Raw genomic sequence first — 16,572 nt, 5'->3', positions numbered from 1 at the left:
CCCTGAGTAAACCCATGCTCAGCAGCCACTGCAGAGGCTTTTTCCCCCGTGCAGGGTCTCTTTAGGCACCTAACGAAGATGCTGGGAAATCCCAGGAGTTCTCACTGGGACGGAACCTCCCACCCCAAATTCAAGTCATTTAGGCAAAGAAACCCAAATGAACACTTTTGAGAGGTAGCATCAGGCTTCAAAGCCAGAGCAGCGATTAAGCCAGAAGGATGAGCAGGAGATCTGAGCCCATGTCAGCCTTGTGGTGGGGCTGGAACGCTGCAAGGCACTGCTAAAATCCAGAATTCAACTCAGAGTTGCTGACCCTTCCCCTTTACGCTACCTTCTGTCTCTAACAAGCTCGGCAGCATTATTTTCCCTGATCCAAAGAGACCTTAAAATGCACTTGGCAGAGATAAGGACTTGTCGGAGCAGCGGGGTGAGGGGGGTAGTTGGAAGGAGGGTAAAGCAGGAGAATGACAATTACTTACGGGTAATAGGAATAAGAATAGTAGCTCCTCCTGGCAAGCGTGCAAAGAGAACAGCAGAAATTGCATAAGCAGCTTTTCTCCACTATTGAGAAGGGAGGTTACAGGGCAAGTCAGGTGCCAGAAAATTCAATTCACCATAAAGGAATCAGGCTCCCCTGTGACACCCACAGGTTATTTACTCCAGGCAGGAGCCAACATCCTGGCAGGAGAGCACAAGCACCAGCTCTCAGCCACCCCCTCTCAGACCACACTTGTGGTGGGTGTCCACGGCTCCCTTGTCCAAGGGGTTATTCCATAATTTTTAAGAGCGAATGACACAGATGTCCCAAATGTAGGGATTTCCCTCAGGCTGTTGGTTAGGGGCCCAGAGGGGGAGATGGCATTGGAATGTCACATTCCCAGTGCATCATTTACTGGAGACAAACATTTTCCAAGGCTGCATTGCCGTTCCACCACATCAGCGTTTCTTCAATTGCAAAGCACTCTTGAGAAGATTTATGAGCTCATCCCAGCTTCCCAACAGCCCCAAATTCAGGCTTCTCAACATCAGATCTAATTTGTGCCTCTGGTTTATCCTTCAACAGGTTCATCCTGGGATGCTGAAGCAGAGCTGCTCCTCTTCCTCCTGCCTGGCAGCACTGGCAATAGGAATGCAGCAGCCACATTCACAGCTTCTCACCCGCAGCATTACTCCCCAAAACACATGAGTGCTGGTGGCATCTGCTCCATCAGGGAAGGAGCCAACGAAGGCATGAGCCAGCCCCGCACCTCAAAGTGTGCAGGGATGCTGCAGCCCCACTCTTCCAGCAACATAAATCCATAAGGATCCTTCCAAGGTACACACAGCCATAAAGAGCTTTGCAGATTTACAGGGGCTAAGGCTCTGCCCTGCTGTTTTTCTCTCCCTCTGGCTGTTCACGTACTTTGCTCCATCCTCCCAAGCCCCGTGTTTAATTGCTGTCCTTTATCCCAGCTCTGAGAGCCCCCCCGGCCCTGCACAGAAGAAGCCACTTTTCCAGGGCATTGCAGCCACGTGAAAAGCAGCAGCCACATCCCCAGCGCTCCCAGGGATGAGTGGCCCGAAAAGCCCTCGCCCTCCTCCCTCTCACCCCATGAGCTCCCCCAGTGCCAGCCAGCCACAATGGCCATGGCCACATCTATGCTGGATGTGCTCCTGCTGGCCTGGCCAAGGCAGCAGGGAAGCCCAGAGGCAACATCTCAGTGTAGATTAAGCTGGTTTTTGTAATTTGGGGCTGGGGGTGCAGGGCTGCACACCCTGGGGTCCCGTGGCTGCTGTTGGCAGGGAAGAGCTGGTGGGATGGGGAGAGCTGGGCTCAGCACCAGTGCAGGGCTCGGGCACAAGCCAGAAGCATTTCCATGCATGCAGGATCACCAGAACAGCACAAAGCCAAGAACCAGCAGGAAAAGAAGCAAAAAACCAAAAAATATGGGGGAGAGGGACAGTGGAACAAAGCTGCAGAGGAGGTAGAAACATCCCCAGGACTTTGCTGCTCAGTCCCCAGTGTGCCCTGCCATGCCTGGTGTCACAGAGCATGGGGCCTCTCTGCCCAGGGAGATGCACAGGCACATGGAGACTCAGCTCGAGGGAGCGTCTGGAGCCTGCCCAGAGCAGCTGAATCCCCACCAGTAATCCCAGTTAATGCTGGGGTGGTGGAGGAGGGCCGAGCTGGGAGGGAGGGAAGGACAGACAAAGCACTAGCCCAGGTCTCCTTACCCTTTCCGGATGGCGACGATGATGGCTCCCAGCAGGATAATCAGGATGATGAGCCCTCCAGCACAGATCCCCAGGATCAGGCCCATCTCCTCCGAGTGCTGGGACACCTCCAGAGGACGCTTGCTCTCTTTGCAGGCAGCTGCCAGGGGACAGGGACAGGCAGGAAGGGTGGGTGGACAAGGGTGCTGTGAGCACCCACCACACTCCGCTCCAGGGGGATAGGCAACATCAGGCATGAAAACACTGGGATTCTTCCCATGGGATACTCGTTTCTCCATGAACACAAGTTATTCAACCAAGATACTACAGGGCTCTGCAGTGCCACACTATGACCATGGACAAGTCCCTCTCTGAGTTCCAGTGGGGTGGGACAGTCCCTTTGTGCACCTTTCATCACACCCCATGTAAGATCATCCATCCCTGGATTCAGCATCTAGCACCAGCATTCCAGCCCCACCTCCACATTAAGAAGGAAAATTCAACCAAGGGAAAAACCCCGTATACCAAAGAGAGTGGAAAACAGAAGAGTGTGGGGTGGAGCTGGAATAACCCATCACATGTAGCCCAGCCTCGGCCAGTGCTGGTCCCAGCTCACTGGCAGAGCCCTGACCACCAGAGCAGCCATGGGGCCAGAGCCACAGCCTCGGAGAGGTCAGGCCAAAGGGGGGGAGGGGGGGGCTCACCTTTGCGAGCGATCCGGACACAGTTCAGCCGAGTTTCCTACGGAGGTAAAAACGGGGGGTCAGTGCTGGATGAGTTTCCCAGCGGCTCTGCTCCCCACTCTCACCCAAGCGAGGCTGGGTGGGCACAGGGCTGATCCACTGGTGCTTCGGCCCCCAAATTGAGGGAGTCCATGTGTGATTTGTGCTGCAGCACCCAAAGAGCTCCTGGGAACCCACATCCCAAGGGATGCTGCTGAATGATCTGGCCCCAGCATTCCCAGCTTTAGCCAGAGCCACCGCTCCTTGCACAGAGGGGATGGTGAAGCTCAAGAGCATAAAGAGCCCAGCAGACACAGCCAAGCCACATGTCACCAGTGTGCCACCAGCTACAGCTGAAACACTCTCAGGCTGTCATCCAGAGCTTCATGGGTTTGTCTTCTATCAATAAAAGTTTCAAGCCCCAGTCCTAGTGCTCTGTACCTGCTGCCAAGGTTGCCATGAGGTTCCAGCTTAAGTCTCCAACAGTTTTAACATTTGCAATTTAGGGATGGGTTCAGCTAAAATATTCCATTTTTCCGTTCATCCAACTTCTGTTGCAAAACAAAAAGCACCACTTTGGCAGTATTGTCTTCTCCAAGCATCCTCCAGTCTCTCAAGACACCAGGCACCAATGTGCTCCATCCACTCTTGGCCCAAGACCTGCCCATGCCGCATGTCCAGGGCAGGGCCAGCTACAGCACTGCTCTCTCCGGGATCTCCAGCTTTTCCTTCTCTTCCTGCTTCTTCTGCCACAAAACCCATGAAAAACCCCAGCTACGATCCAGCATTTTTTCAACATCTGACGGCTGCTGGGACAAATCCATTACCTCCCAAGAGGAAAGATGTAACACAGCATCAGCCACCAGTCATCATCCAGCAGGGCCAAGGGAGCCAGAGCCAGGACCCTCCCTGTCCCTCTCGGCTCTAATTACAACTGAAGAAGCGAGGTGTGAACGACCCCAGAGCAAAGAAAAGGACTCAGTAACCACTTTCCAGCAGGACAGAGATGTGCAGGATGAGGATGCTCCCGAGGGTCAGACAGGAGCTGCTGGAGCAGGTGATGCCAAGAAGGGTCCCCACAGGGTGGGTTCCTGCCAGTGACTTGGAGGAATCAGCCCGGGGGGTGCAGGGGTGCAGATCCGCAGAGGGAACTGGCAGCAGCAGGGAGGGAAGGGCAGCGTGGGAGCTCCCAGGAGTTCTCTAGAGCTGGGACTGGCTGTCTTGCCAGCGCTGGGTCCCAGCAATGACACACAGCTCTGGCTGCCCAAACAGTCCTTCTCCAACCCAGAAGCAGCCTCAGGAATACACACCTGCACTGGTGCTTGTTGGTGTCCTGGCTAGTAGTGCAGTGGGTGGGGGAAATTAGGCTATTCCACCCCCAGCATCAGCATGGGGATGGGGACAGGCACCACCAGCGGTGCTGGAGCAGGACACCCACCCATCATCTCAACATGCCATAAGGGTGGCCTGGAGCACCAACTGCCCCCTGGCCAGACATCAGGGGTGAACCCCAAGGGTGACCCAGGGGAGTGCAATCTAAAAGTAGTCCCATTTTTACCAACCCCAAGACCCCATCCTGCCCTCACCTGGTCCAGCCCCTGGCTGGAGCAGGGTGCCAGGGCTACTCACCCCTTTGAGGTTGCTCATGGCCTGGAAGTAGATGAGATAGGCCTTCTTGGGCTCCAGAGGCGGGTTCCAGTAGCCACTGTAGGTCTGGTTGTCCCCCACGGTGAAGGGCTTGGCCTCAGTGAGGCTGCTGGCGGGCAGCTCTGCCCCAAAGTAGTGCACGGAGCCGCGCAACATGGCATCATCGAAGGTGAGCGGCACTGGGAAGCATTCCTGCCCCCCCAGCTCCCGCTTCAGCTTCTTGGGCCGGTCCTCCTCCACAATGACCTGATAGGTGCTGGTGAGGGCCAGGCATGGGTTAGTTTTGGGAAGAATGGTCCTGCCCGTCCTTGGACCCTGCTGTATAACCCCTGTTTGGGGTCGCACCCTCTGCAGCCCCGACCTACCTGATGGGAGCCCCTCTGCCCTGTGCCGGCCGCAGCAGCACTGTGATGGTGCTCTCTGACTCACTCAGTGGCGATGGCATGTCCCCATAGTCAAAGGTGGGAGCTGCAACAGGAGCTGGGGTGAGTTCTGAGGCTCCCCTGGCTTAGGGGGAAACTGAGGCTTGAGCAGCTTTGCCCAGGGCAAGGCATCACCCAGTGGTGTCATATGAATTATTGCAAATAAGTAAAAAACACCTCCATGTCTTGAACTAGAGTTGAGAGATGACCCCTGGGTGTGCACAAGGGAGGTTACCAACACCAGTCTGACAGAGGGGAAGAAATCAAGAGTGGGATCCAACCTCAGCAGGACCCGAATGCTCCAGTCTTGAGATATGCCCAAGAATAGCACCACTCAGAATCACTGGCACAGTGTGAGCTTCTGCCACCCCACGGTAGAAGCACACCTGAGTCAGCCCAGCAGCTCCCCCAGACTAAGGTGGGGGACCCCCCTCATGCCTGGCATAACCTTGTGGTCCCCAAACCATCACTGGCAGCCACTGGGGTCCAGCTTGAGCTGCTTTGTCTCCGTGTCCCCATTCACACTTAGTTCAGTCCATTTGCTGCAGTTAATGCGACACCATGGACATGAGCAAAGAGCCCTGAGTACTGCACAGCTTATTAACAAAGCCCAATTAATCCCTCGCTCATAGACTGAGAGCTCAGACAGCACCAGCCACCAGCACCGGGCTGGCAAGGCTCCCCAGACAGGGACCCACCAGTCTGGTGACTGCCTTTGGGCTCACAGCACAGCTGCCACCACCAAGAGCATCTTTCTATGACAGCATCCAGCCACTAAAACACTGCCAGTCACCAAAACCGCAGGAGTGAGCCAGAGGCTCCCCACCACGGTAGGACAACTGAGCGGAGGAGAAGCCCCAGCAGCAGGAATGGACTGGGGGAACGTACCGGAGATGTTGGTGGTGATCTCGGTGAGCGCCGTCTGGCCAAAGCCCTTGCCAGTGCGGGCCCGCACCGAGAACAGGTAGGTGGTGCCGGGGTGCAGGTTGGAGAACACGTGGTAGGTCTCGTTGCGCAGCTTGGACACTGTGCGCCGCGGGCCCGGCACATTCACCGCAGGGTCTGAGGACTCAATGCTCTGGTAGCTGATCTGCAGAGTCAGGGCACAGCATCATCCATGGTCATGGGAGAGGGGACAGAGCCCAGATTCAGGTGGAGAAGGGATTAAAACAATGAATTCAGAGGAGGGGGTGGTCATGGGGCAGCCTGGAGGCAGCGAGGGACTTTTTAAGATGAAACAAAAGCAGAGGTTCACTGGAAAAGCCAAAGGGCTCAGGAGTAGCAGCAGCTGTCTCTAATCCTCATGGCTGACAGCAGAGGTTGTCCCAGACCCTTCGAACACACACCTCAACAGGACCATCCCATGTCCCCATGTACCCCAGGTGCCACACCGGCCAGGATGTACCTCGTACTGCGTGATGAGGCCATTGGGCTCCACTGGTTCCTCCCACTTCAGGAATATCATGTCCTCCAGCGGGGTGAAGGTGAGGGACTCGGAAGCGATGCCACCAGGCACTGGGGAAGGAAAGGAGATATGCTTGGATGCAGCTGGAAACGAGTCTGTAAGGAGAAATCTTCCAGGAAACCCTTCTCGGTGGTTGTGGCAGTTGTGCCCTCTGACCGAGCCACCACACTCCCTTTGCCATGTCACCCACCGCCAGCATGTGCCACCAGACAGGACTGGTGGATCCCCAGGGAGACACCCAAGGCATTGATGCTCCTGGACCCACTGGTGACACTTTGCCATGGGAGGGGGAGATTCCTACACCAGCACAAACCCCACAGGTACCTCTCCCAGCACCTCAGCCCAGGCACTGGCAGCAGCATAGGGTGCCCAAGCTTTCCAGCACAAGGAAAAGAAATAAATTCCCTTTTCCTCCACAACCAATTTCCCCTTGGAGCCATTAGCATCCTGCGGAGACAGCACCAGCAAGCAGCAACATCCTCACATGCAGACGGGCTTGACATGGCCCAGCCTCCCCTCTAATTAACACCACCACAATAATAACTGTAATCACTGGCGGCAATCAGCAGCGCCAGGATCAATATCCGCTCCTTTATGATGGATTTCTCCACCCGAGGCGGTCAGTGAGGAAAGGCAATGGCTCAGGAAGGCACCGGCAGCAGCCCCCACTCCCAAACCTTGCAGGGGACAGCAGCTCTTCTCTCTGATTGACTTTTTTCACAGCTTTGGTTCGGGTGTAATTACGGGACTGGGAGAGAGGGATCATCTCCCGCGCTTCCCACCATGCAAACGCACCGTTTCCACCTGATTTACAAGTTAATTTAATCAGAGGCACTGTGTCCTACACGTGTGCACAGGCACTTATTAAATTCAGGAAGAATTACAGAAACCTGTAGGGCAGTGAAGTGTGTACCTTCAGAGACTGGGTTTTAATATACAGAACCTACACTATATATAATTATATGTTACTTTCTATTATTATATATAGACAATTACATCTTATTTTCTATTATTATATGTTGTATCATTGCTATTGTCTATAGGATAATTTATATATTATCTTAATGTTATAACACCTATATATTCACACATATAGATATATACACACACACACATATTTATACATTCAAGTACCGGTATCGTGCTTCCATCTCAGGTTGAGAGAGGCAGAGGATGCACACAACAGCTCCCAGGTGTGCACGTACCCCTCTGCTATCCATATTTGCACACATATACTTATTTACAGAATTATATATATTTATCCTGGCCTGCATCACATGCACCCTGCCCGCTCCCAGGAAAAGTGGCTCCCTGAAGCACCATCACACTGCAGGGATATTTCCACAGGTCCCTGGGATTGAGTTTCATCATTTCATGCACACACAGAATGAAGTCTCCAGCTGTGGGTCACCTGGATCCATGGGGGGCACTGAAACACCAGCTGCACAACCTATGGATGAAGCACACTTCCCTCAGTGTCCTCCCCACAGCCCAGCACAGCTCTGGCCTGGGGTCCAAGAAGGATGCTGTAAACAACAGCCTTGGTTTAGCCCAGTTATTTGGATTTTCCAGCCCCAAACCAGGGTTTACCACTCAGGATGGGGAGGTGCATCTTTGCAGCCTGCCAACAGCAGCCCAAGGGGATGCTGCTGCCAAAACTGGCCTTCTGCCAGAATAAACCACAGTTAAGGGTCCTATCATTAACAAGCTTTCAGCACCTTGGTTTACTTGCAGGGGCAGCTGTTCATCCTGCAGTTCTAGGAGCTCAAACTCTCATCATCCTCCCAGGCAGGCTGGGCCAGACACGTGAGGAGTATCTGCCATAAATCTGTAGGAGGATATCCATAGATCCATCGCCATGAGACTGAATGTGTTCACAGCCTCAAGTTCAATCCAAGGGGGAAGCCAGCAGCCCCAGCTAATTGAGGCACAGGAAAAAGCAGCTGGAGTTATTATAGTATAGCAAAAAGACATCTGGAGCTCCTGCATTAATATTCCATAAGCAAACAGCTGGAGCAGTCACAGCCCAGTAAGTACAACTGGAGCAATTATAGCTGGAAAATAAACCACTGGCAGGGCAGAGCTGGGTACCCGCGCTGGGGCAGGCTGAGGGTTGGGGATGTGGAAAGTGTACAGAGAAAAAAGGACCTGGAGATGCTTTCAGCTCCTCTCCAGCTCTTCAGGTTTTGCTTTCCAGCCTGGGAGACAGGAGCGAGCTTTGCACAGGTAATGGCAAGTCCTGTGCAGGGGAATTCCATGGCAGGCTTCTCCTCAGGGGTCCTCCAGGGCTCTGGAGGCAGCTCAATCATTTGCAATTACCAGTTCCTTCCCTTTAATTGCTGATTTTTTATGCTAAAAAGTGCTTTGGAGATTAATTCTGTTCTTGCTTAACAGATGACTCCGTGAGAGCCAGGGATGCTCCAGACACACTCAGCAGTGGGAGAGGCCAGCCCTGGATGTGGCCTGTCACTGATGGGCGACACTACACATGGAGCCAGCTCTGTCCTGTAGCTCCTGGCATATCCCTTGGATCTCCAGAGCCCAGAGTGACTCAGGCACTGCTGATGGCAAGCTGCAGACAGGGTGAGGGACAGGTGAAGCCGGACCTGGGAGACCTCCCCAGCAGCCTCAGCTTGAGCAGATCCTCAGGGAAGGGCTCGCCAGAGCAAGAGATTCCAAAACCAAGAAGTCCTGAAGCAATGCTAGAGCATCCATCAAGGATGTCCTCCCACTCAGTTGACAGGGAACCCAGAACAGGGGGAAAACAGGAGCAAAGCTGCTGCGAGAAACTGGGGCCTTATCACTGCAGAGCTCTCCACACAAACCCAAACCCACCTGAGAGCAAACTTCACCAGGGAAGAGCACCAGGGGAGCCAAGAAAAGCTGCACCTGCCCTGGTGAACAGCACTTTCCCAGCAATGCAGCAGTGCCCAATCCATCAGAAACCAAGCAGATAAAAGATGTTACCTGAGTGCAAAGCATTAATTGTTTTAATTGCTGCTATTATGGCTGCCAGGCTTTGGTTCCCAATAACGGGTGAGGACAACTTGTGGGTATGAGCCAACTCCCACACCCTCCATTGAACCAGCCAGGGGTAAAATTCTGCTCCAAGCATGAGGGCAGTGACATCCCCATCCAATCCCTGAGCCTCCCACGCCCCAGGCATCTACCTTCCCCAAACACCATCACTGCCCCATTCTCTCACCTCCCGTTGCACACCTCCGGGGCTGTGAGATCCTTTTCACCTCTCCCTTGGCTCAGGAGATATTCCCATCATGCCCATAGGCCAGGAGCCAGGGATGCACACCATGCCACAGGAGAAACCCCAGCAGCTCACTAGCTAGAGTTCCAATTTTGGGGATGACCATCTCCCTGAGCAGACTCACCATCCTCATCTGTCTGGAATATCACCTCCTTGCCCTCCTTGCGCCCCTCAGGGTTCGAGAGGATGAGCTTGACGTGGATGTTCTTGTAGGGCAGCAGATTTTTGATGGTGTAGCGGTTGGCATTCTGCTCCATCTTCACACACTCCTGGAAGGTCTGGTTGTGGCCACTGCCCACAAAGTAGCGGTAGCACAGGGACATGGTGTAGGTGTGACAGCGGGTCAGGTTGTAGCCCAGTGGCTCCCACTGCAACGTCAGCTGTCTGGACTGGATTTCAGAGAAAGCCAGGCCCTTGGGGGCTCGCATGGGCTCTGTGGGGAAGAGAGACAGGGAGAGGTGAGCGAGCAGGCAAACATCTCATGGATTTATGTGTCTTGTCAGGGAAAACCCTTTTGTCCATAGGGACAAAAGAGATAAGCGCAGAGAGCAACGCTGACTGCAAAACTGGGACCACCCCAGCATAGAATGCTGCTGCCCTGCAGACAGGGCTGGGGACACCACTGGGGATATCTCTCAGCCACTAACCCTGCAGCTGCCCCAGATTCATCCTTCCCTGTAGAGGTGAAGCAGGGCACCAGCCCCACAAGCAGCCCCAGCTACCCAGAGAAAGGTGCCTGCACCACGAGGGCCCTTGTCGTGTCACCACGCCCAAGTCAGGATTGCGAGACAAGAGGGACCAAGTGCTATCAGTGGGAGGGAGTTTAATCAGCTCTAACTGGAGTGAATGGGAGAAGTTAACGAGGCGGCACCTCTGCCAACAGCACACACACAGACATACATAGGTGCCTTGGGTAGCTCCTCTCCCCACCACAGGAAGGGGGAGGGCTCGGGGTGCCAGGAAAGCTGTCCCCAGGGACGCCACTGGGCCCACCTGCGCACTTGGTGCGGCTGACGAGCGGCGGCCCTGGTTTGCCGGTGCCCCCCTCCCCGGGCCGGGTGAGCAGGACGCTGATCTCGTACTCCGTGTCAGGGTCCAGGTGCCAGAGCTTGTAGGTCATCATGTTGACAGCGTGGACCTCCGACCAGGGCCCCGAGGTCATGCGGTACTCGATCTCCTTGCGCACGATGGGGCCGTCTCCGATGATGGAGTTGGTGTTGAGCTGGATGATGAGGTAGGTGGAGCCAGCCCGGAGCAGCTGGGGGGGGGCAATGGGGGTGGGGGGCTCTGGAAGAGAGCACAGAGGGGCAGGTGGAGCATCCCCAGAGCCAGGCCAGTGCTGGCACAACCACACGTGCCACGCTTTTATTTTATTGTTTACAGGCTGCTTACAGTCAATACATTTCCAGTGTCTCTTCCCACACCAACCCACCACACTCAGGCTGGAGCAGGGAACCTTTGGGGTGACCTAACTGTGGCCTTCCAGTAGCTGAAAGGGGCTACAAAAGAGATGGAGAGGGAATTTTTACAAGAGCACGTAGTGACAGGACAAGGGAAAATGGCCTCACATGGACAGAGAGCATGTTTAGATTAGATATTAGGAAAAGATTCTTCCCTGCGAGGGTGAGGAAGCCCTGGCAAAGGTTGTCCAGAGAAGCTGTGGCTGCCCCATTCCTGGAAGTGTCCAAGGCCGGGCTCTGAGCAACCTGATAGAGTGGAAGGTGTCCCTGCCCACGGGACTGGGCAGGGACACTGGATGAGCTTTAAGGTCTCTTCCATCCCAAACCACTCCGGGATTCGTGCCACAGAGCACAGAACAAATTTGGATTCCCCACCCAGAGGACGTGGGAGTCACCCAAGTACAGGCCAACACCATCCAGTCTTCAAACTTCAGTCTGTGCCTGTGCCCTCCATCACTTTCAGAAGGCTTCAACAGCTGCAATAGGGTTTCATCTGATCAAACCTTAATTACCTTTATAAGTCACACAGCCCAGCATGGTGCCACATAGTTTCACCATTATTAATTAATTGCCACCTACTGCAATCAAAAATAAATTCTCTAAGACCACCAGGAAAGGGAGTTTCTGGTTTTATGATGCACAGTCCATGTTTAGCAACTCTTCCACAGTAAGAAACCGCAATCCCAGTGTCCCAGGCATGCCACCTTCCTCTGCACGCCGCGGAGCAGGAGCGGCACAGAGCAGGCAAGGGCAGCTCACCCACCTTTGACGATGAGCTCGGCGAAGTTGGAGACGCCGGCGCCGCGGGCGGACTGGGTGACGCAGCGGTACAGGTCCTGCTCCGCCTTGGACACCGCCTCCAGCTGGAACGTGGCCAGGAAGCGCCGGTGGCTGATGTGCTTCACCGAGGTGGCAGGGACCACCTCGCCGCTCTGCCTCTGCCCACGGGACACACACGGAGTCACAGGGGGCACGGTGGCACCTCCAGAGCCACCAGGGGTTCCCCGCATGATGGCTGCTTAAAAGCAGGGGGATGGCCCTTCTTCCACCATGTCCATTGGGGTTTTGTCCCACAGGAAAGCCGTGTGTGGGGCTGGCTGTGGCCGTTTCACCACCACCACTCCTCACCTGCATGAGGAAGCGCTCGGCCTCGGCAGCCTTGCCAGCGGCCACACACTGGAAGGTGGCGTTTTGTCCCGCGTTCACCTCCACATCACCCAGGCGGGAGAAATGAGGCGCTTTCGCTGCCGAGGGACAAAGCAAGAGGTGAGGAAGGACCTGAGGTCCAAGGAGACCCATGGCAGCACTGCCACAAAAATCCCTCCCCACCCAAAATCCCACCCAGGATGTCACAGCTGAGGCGAGCTCTGGACAGGCCTGATGCCCACCCTCAGATCCTGGCTCCAAGTGAGGCATGTGTTCCTGTCCCCACAGAACCAGCCCAGGGAGGGATGAGCCTTTCTCCCAGCGCCCCACAGTGCTGGTGCCAGATGCAGGGTATGGGACTGATAGAGGAGGCAGGTCCCCTACCCAGCCTGGAAGAAACAGGATGTGACCCCAAGAGCCAATGTATTGGGACACTCTGGGATTTTGGATCCCACCAGCCTGGGTGGCCCCGCTTCGTGGGGACACTCAGGCCTTGTGTTCAATCTTTTCCAAGGTTTTGGAAAAACCTAAAAGTACTGTTGCAGATGGTGGGGATAGGGATGGAGATGCCAAAAGGAGCCTCAGAGGTGCCCAGGAGATGGACGTCCACCAGCCCAGGTGACACCCAGGTGCCACCAGGCTGCACCCTGGAATTAGGCCCTCCACTCTCCCCAGGACCATCCCAATGGACACCAGCTCCAAGCCCTGCTGCCCAGCCCAGCCCAGCCACAGCCCCTCCTCAGGTCCCATCCCATGGCACTCACAGCATGGATAATTCAGGAGCAAAATGTCATCCAGGCCCAGGTACCCCCTGCGCTCGCTGGAAACCACGGCCTCAAAGAGCACCTGCGGCACAAAGAGGGGTCACCCGTGGCCGGGGGGTCCGGGCTGGGGCCAGGGGGGGCTGCTGGGCCTCACCTGGTACTCGCTGGGCCAGAACAGGCTGACTGCCAGCTCTGCCTGGTGCCACTGGCGGCCGTGCGAGCCGGAGGCGTTCCAGACGGCACTGCCCAGCAGGCCCCCGGTGACCCAGACGTAGGCGCTGAGGGTGCCAGGGCTGCGGCCGTCCCGGCTAAACATGAAGTAGCTGAACTGAAGGCAGTGGGTGTCATTCTCACTCAGCGCCTGGAAGAGGAGGTGAGCTTTCTGGCCCGGGGTGTGCTGAGAGGAGTTCACCATCAGGTAGGAGCCTGCAGCAGCGGGGGAGAAGGGGGAGAGAGGGGAGTTAACTGTAAGGATGGTGAAGGGTCTGGAGGGGCCGTACAGGGAGTGGCTTAGGGCACTTGGTGTGTGCAGCTGGAACAGAGGAGACTGAGCCCAGACCTCCCTGAGGTCTGCAGCTCCTCCCGAGGGGCAGCTCCCATCTCTGCTCTGGGACAGGGACAGCACCCAGGGAATGGCTGGAGCTGGACCAGGGCAGGTCAGGCTGGAGATCAGGGCAAGGTTCTTCCCCCAGAGGGTGCTGGCACTGCCCAGGCTGCCCAGGGAATGGGCACGACCCTGAGGCTGCCAGAGCTCCAGGAGTGTTTGGACAGCGCTGGAGGGATGCCCAGGGTGGGGTTATTGGGAGGTCTGGCAAGAGACAGAGTTGGACTGGATGATCCCTCTGGGTCCCTCCTAACTAAGGAGATTCTATGATTCCAATCTCTCTGTTCCACCTCTCCTGAGCTTTGCCAGCAGGGATAGAGAAGGTGGAGGATATGGGACCACAAAGATGCCCATGAGCCCCAGGGCACTGGTCCATGACAGCCAGTAAGGACGTGCAGGACAGGAGGGACTCGGGATGGAGTCAGGAGTAGATGCCTTCTGGGCAGCAGCAGGACACTGCAGTGGGACCTGACTGCTGGATGAGGAGGGTGGGATCAGAGCTGCTGCCTCCCCAGGGCCCCAGGGGCAGGAAAGGCTCCAATGTTGCCCTCCTTTAACTCTCACAGCCTTGGCTGCATCAGTCCCACCCCAGCTGTTCACCACCATTCCCAGCTCCTTGTATCATTTACCACACAGTTGTCACCACATTTCAACTGTGCTCAGCAGGCACATGCAGAGGGAAACCCTCATGTGCCTAAGGAGCAACAGCAGCATCCCAGCTCTCAGGGGTGCCTGGGGTGTCATTCCCAGAGCTGCCCCACCACCAGCAGCTGCTGCTGCTGGGATCCCACCTCCACCACCCAACACCACCAGCAGCAAAACCAGGAGCCCCAGCATTGAAGCCGTATTTATAGGGCAGGCAGGATAACAATCCCAAAGGGGATCCCAAAGGCAGCTCATTCCCTGTCCTGCACGCTCCAAGCCAGGCAGTCTGGAGGCAGAAGGCGGATGCAGAAGTCCCAGCCTCTCCTGGCAACTCCCAGAGCTGTCCATCACAGCCATGGGGACACCCCATACAGGATGGATGGGATACAGGATGGATGGGAAGCTGCCCCACCAAATCCTCCCCCTCACCAAAGGCAAGGGGATTACTAATCTCCATTTTAATACCAGTAGAAGCTGTAAATAACAAAGCTGGGCCATTTATTCAAGCCTACCATTGTTTTCCTGACAGTCAGTGCTTCATTATCAATTAATTCTAAGCTCAGGCGCTTTCCTCCCATCGACTCCCACTGAGCAGCTCCAAGAAAAGCCAAAGGAAGGTGAAGGGGAATTGTAGGGGTACCCATCCATCCCCCTACAACACTTGTGATTGCAGAGGGCACCCATCCATGCCCATGCAGCATTTGGGATCACAAGGGAGACCCATCTACTGCCCCAGAGTTTGGGACCTGCACCTGGGGGGACCCAGGACCAGGGTCTCCAGGGGGTCACAGCACTAGCTGGGGTGACACAGTGCCAGTAGCAAAAGCATCTCCCAGTGCATCCTTCAGGGACAGGAGCTGGGGCAAGGGAAAGAAATTCCTAAAAGGGAAATTTTCCCCACACCACTGACCTGTGTGGCTGCCTGGCCCTGCCAGTCCCTTGGGGTGGCTACTCAGGGTGAAATAAAACGATGACAATTTATTTCCTCGGAGTCCAGCACAGCTCCTTTCACCCACCAAGGGGAAGGCACTATGTCCATGCTTGTCTTTTTTCTCTTCTCATTTCCCCCAGCAAAATTACTTCTGCTCTAATGAGATCAGCCCCATTTGGTCCAGGGACAGCAGAGTGGAGAGAGACCATGGACCCACCCCACGCCAGGGGACATCTCCCAAAAGCCACCTCATTAATGAATGGGCTCTCGTTAACAAACACAGGCCCTTCCTCTGCCCTCCCTTTACAAACAAAAAGCCACAGGACCAAACTAAAGAGGCCAAGACTAAAATTAAACCACTGATGAGTTATTTTAAAAGACAGAGAATGCCCATAAGGTCACCTGGGAGCAGGGATGCACCTGAGCATCCCTCATCAGGCAGGGCTTCCCACACAAACTATTTTCCCTTCTTAATTTTCTTCCTGGTGTTGCAGCATTGGAAAAAGCAGGTTCCAACCACTCGCTTTTGTGCTAAATTTATCCTCCTCTGCTGTAAATATCTGGCATTAGCCTGAAGCCCAGGGTGTAGGCTGGGTTTCTTTCATAAATATAAGAGAAGCAGAGGTACTTCCCACTGCCAGAGGGCAGGGTTGGATGGGATATTGGGGAGGAATTGTTCCCTGTGAGGGTGGGGAGGGGCTGGCACAGGGTGCCCAGAGCAGCCATGGCTGCTCCTGGATCCCTGGTAGTGCCCAAGGCCAGTTGAAGCCCTGCCTGCCCATGGGAAGGGGCAGCTCTTCCCATCATGCTGCCCATCCCAAGGGTTCTGCCTGCCGCTGCATCCCTCCAGGAAAAACCCAAACAGCCCTGAAAGAAGAGGAGGGAAGAACCCACCCCTCCCACTTCCCAATCTCGATGATTTTTTCCTCCTACAAAATCACTGAGAGACAAAAATAAATTTAAAAAAAATTTCCAAGAGCTATTAGAAGGCAGGGAAGGCAGGCAGGATGACAGGGAGAGGGCGGCACTGGCAGACAGGAGGTGCCAGGGGAGCAGGTCTGAGCACTGCAGCATCTGCTTCCAGGAAATCCCGCTGGAAGAGGAAGCTGACGTGTGCCGGATCCTTCTCTGTGTCACAGCCAGCACAGGAACCAGGGAACCACTCAGCCCCACTTCTGTGCTGAGCATCTCCCAAAGCAGCCCCAGCACCTAGGGCTGATCTCCCACCACCACAGGGTCCTTGGACAAACTGCAGCAATTCCCATGGGAGAAAACCATCAGGCTTTGCTGTTCAAGGGTTTTATGGATTGC

At 55.3% G+C, this 16,572-nt stretch overlaps 1 protein-coding gene across 3 annotated transcripts in view; it reads right to left on the bottom strand.

Moving 5' to 3' along the window:
* PTPRU (protein tyrosine phosphatase receptor type U) overlaps positions 1-16,572 on the bottom strand; it is a 56,517-nt gene that overhangs the window by 22,109 nt on the left and 17,836 nt on the right. For 2 of the 3 annotated variants that reach the window (XM_050983303.1, XM_030231897.2), the window contains exons 3-14: positions 13,236-13,507; positions 13,082-13,163; positions 12,300-12,415; positions 11,935-12,109; positions 10,705-10,998; positions 9,836-10,144; positions 6,390-6,499; positions 5,873-6,074; positions 4,928-5,030; positions 4,545-4,818; positions 2,898-2,934; positions 2,215-2,353 (exon numbers count right to left, since the gene is read on the bottom strand). In XM_050983303.1, coding sequence (XP_050839260.1) covers positions 2,215-2,353; positions 2,898-2,934; positions 4,545-4,818; positions 4,928-5,030; positions 5,873-6,074; positions 6,390-6,499; positions 9,836-10,144; positions 10,705-10,998; positions 11,935-12,109; positions 12,300-12,415; positions 13,082-13,163; positions 13,236-13,507 — 2,113 coding nt within the window. The remainder of the gene's footprint in view (positions 1-2,214; positions 2,354-2,897; positions 2,935-4,544; positions 4,819-4,927; positions 5,031-5,872; positions 6,075-6,389; positions 6,500-9,835; positions 10,145-10,704; positions 10,999-11,934; positions 12,110-12,299; positions 12,416-13,081; positions 13,164-13,235; positions 13,508-16,572) is intronic. The other variant, XM_050983304.1, reaches the window with a different exon arrangement.

The sequence above is a fragment of the Serinus canaria genome, chromosome 23 (assembly GCF_022539315.1).
Source record: "Serinus canaria isolate serCan28SL12 chromosome 23, serCan2020, whole genome shotgun sequence".
In the NCBI taxonomy this organism is placed as follows: Eukaryota; Metazoa; Chordata; class Aves; order Passeriformes; family Fringillidae; genus Serinus; species Serinus canaria.
Note: the sequence above shows the minus strand (reverse complement) of the source record. Positions and strands in the feature narration are given on the sequence as shown.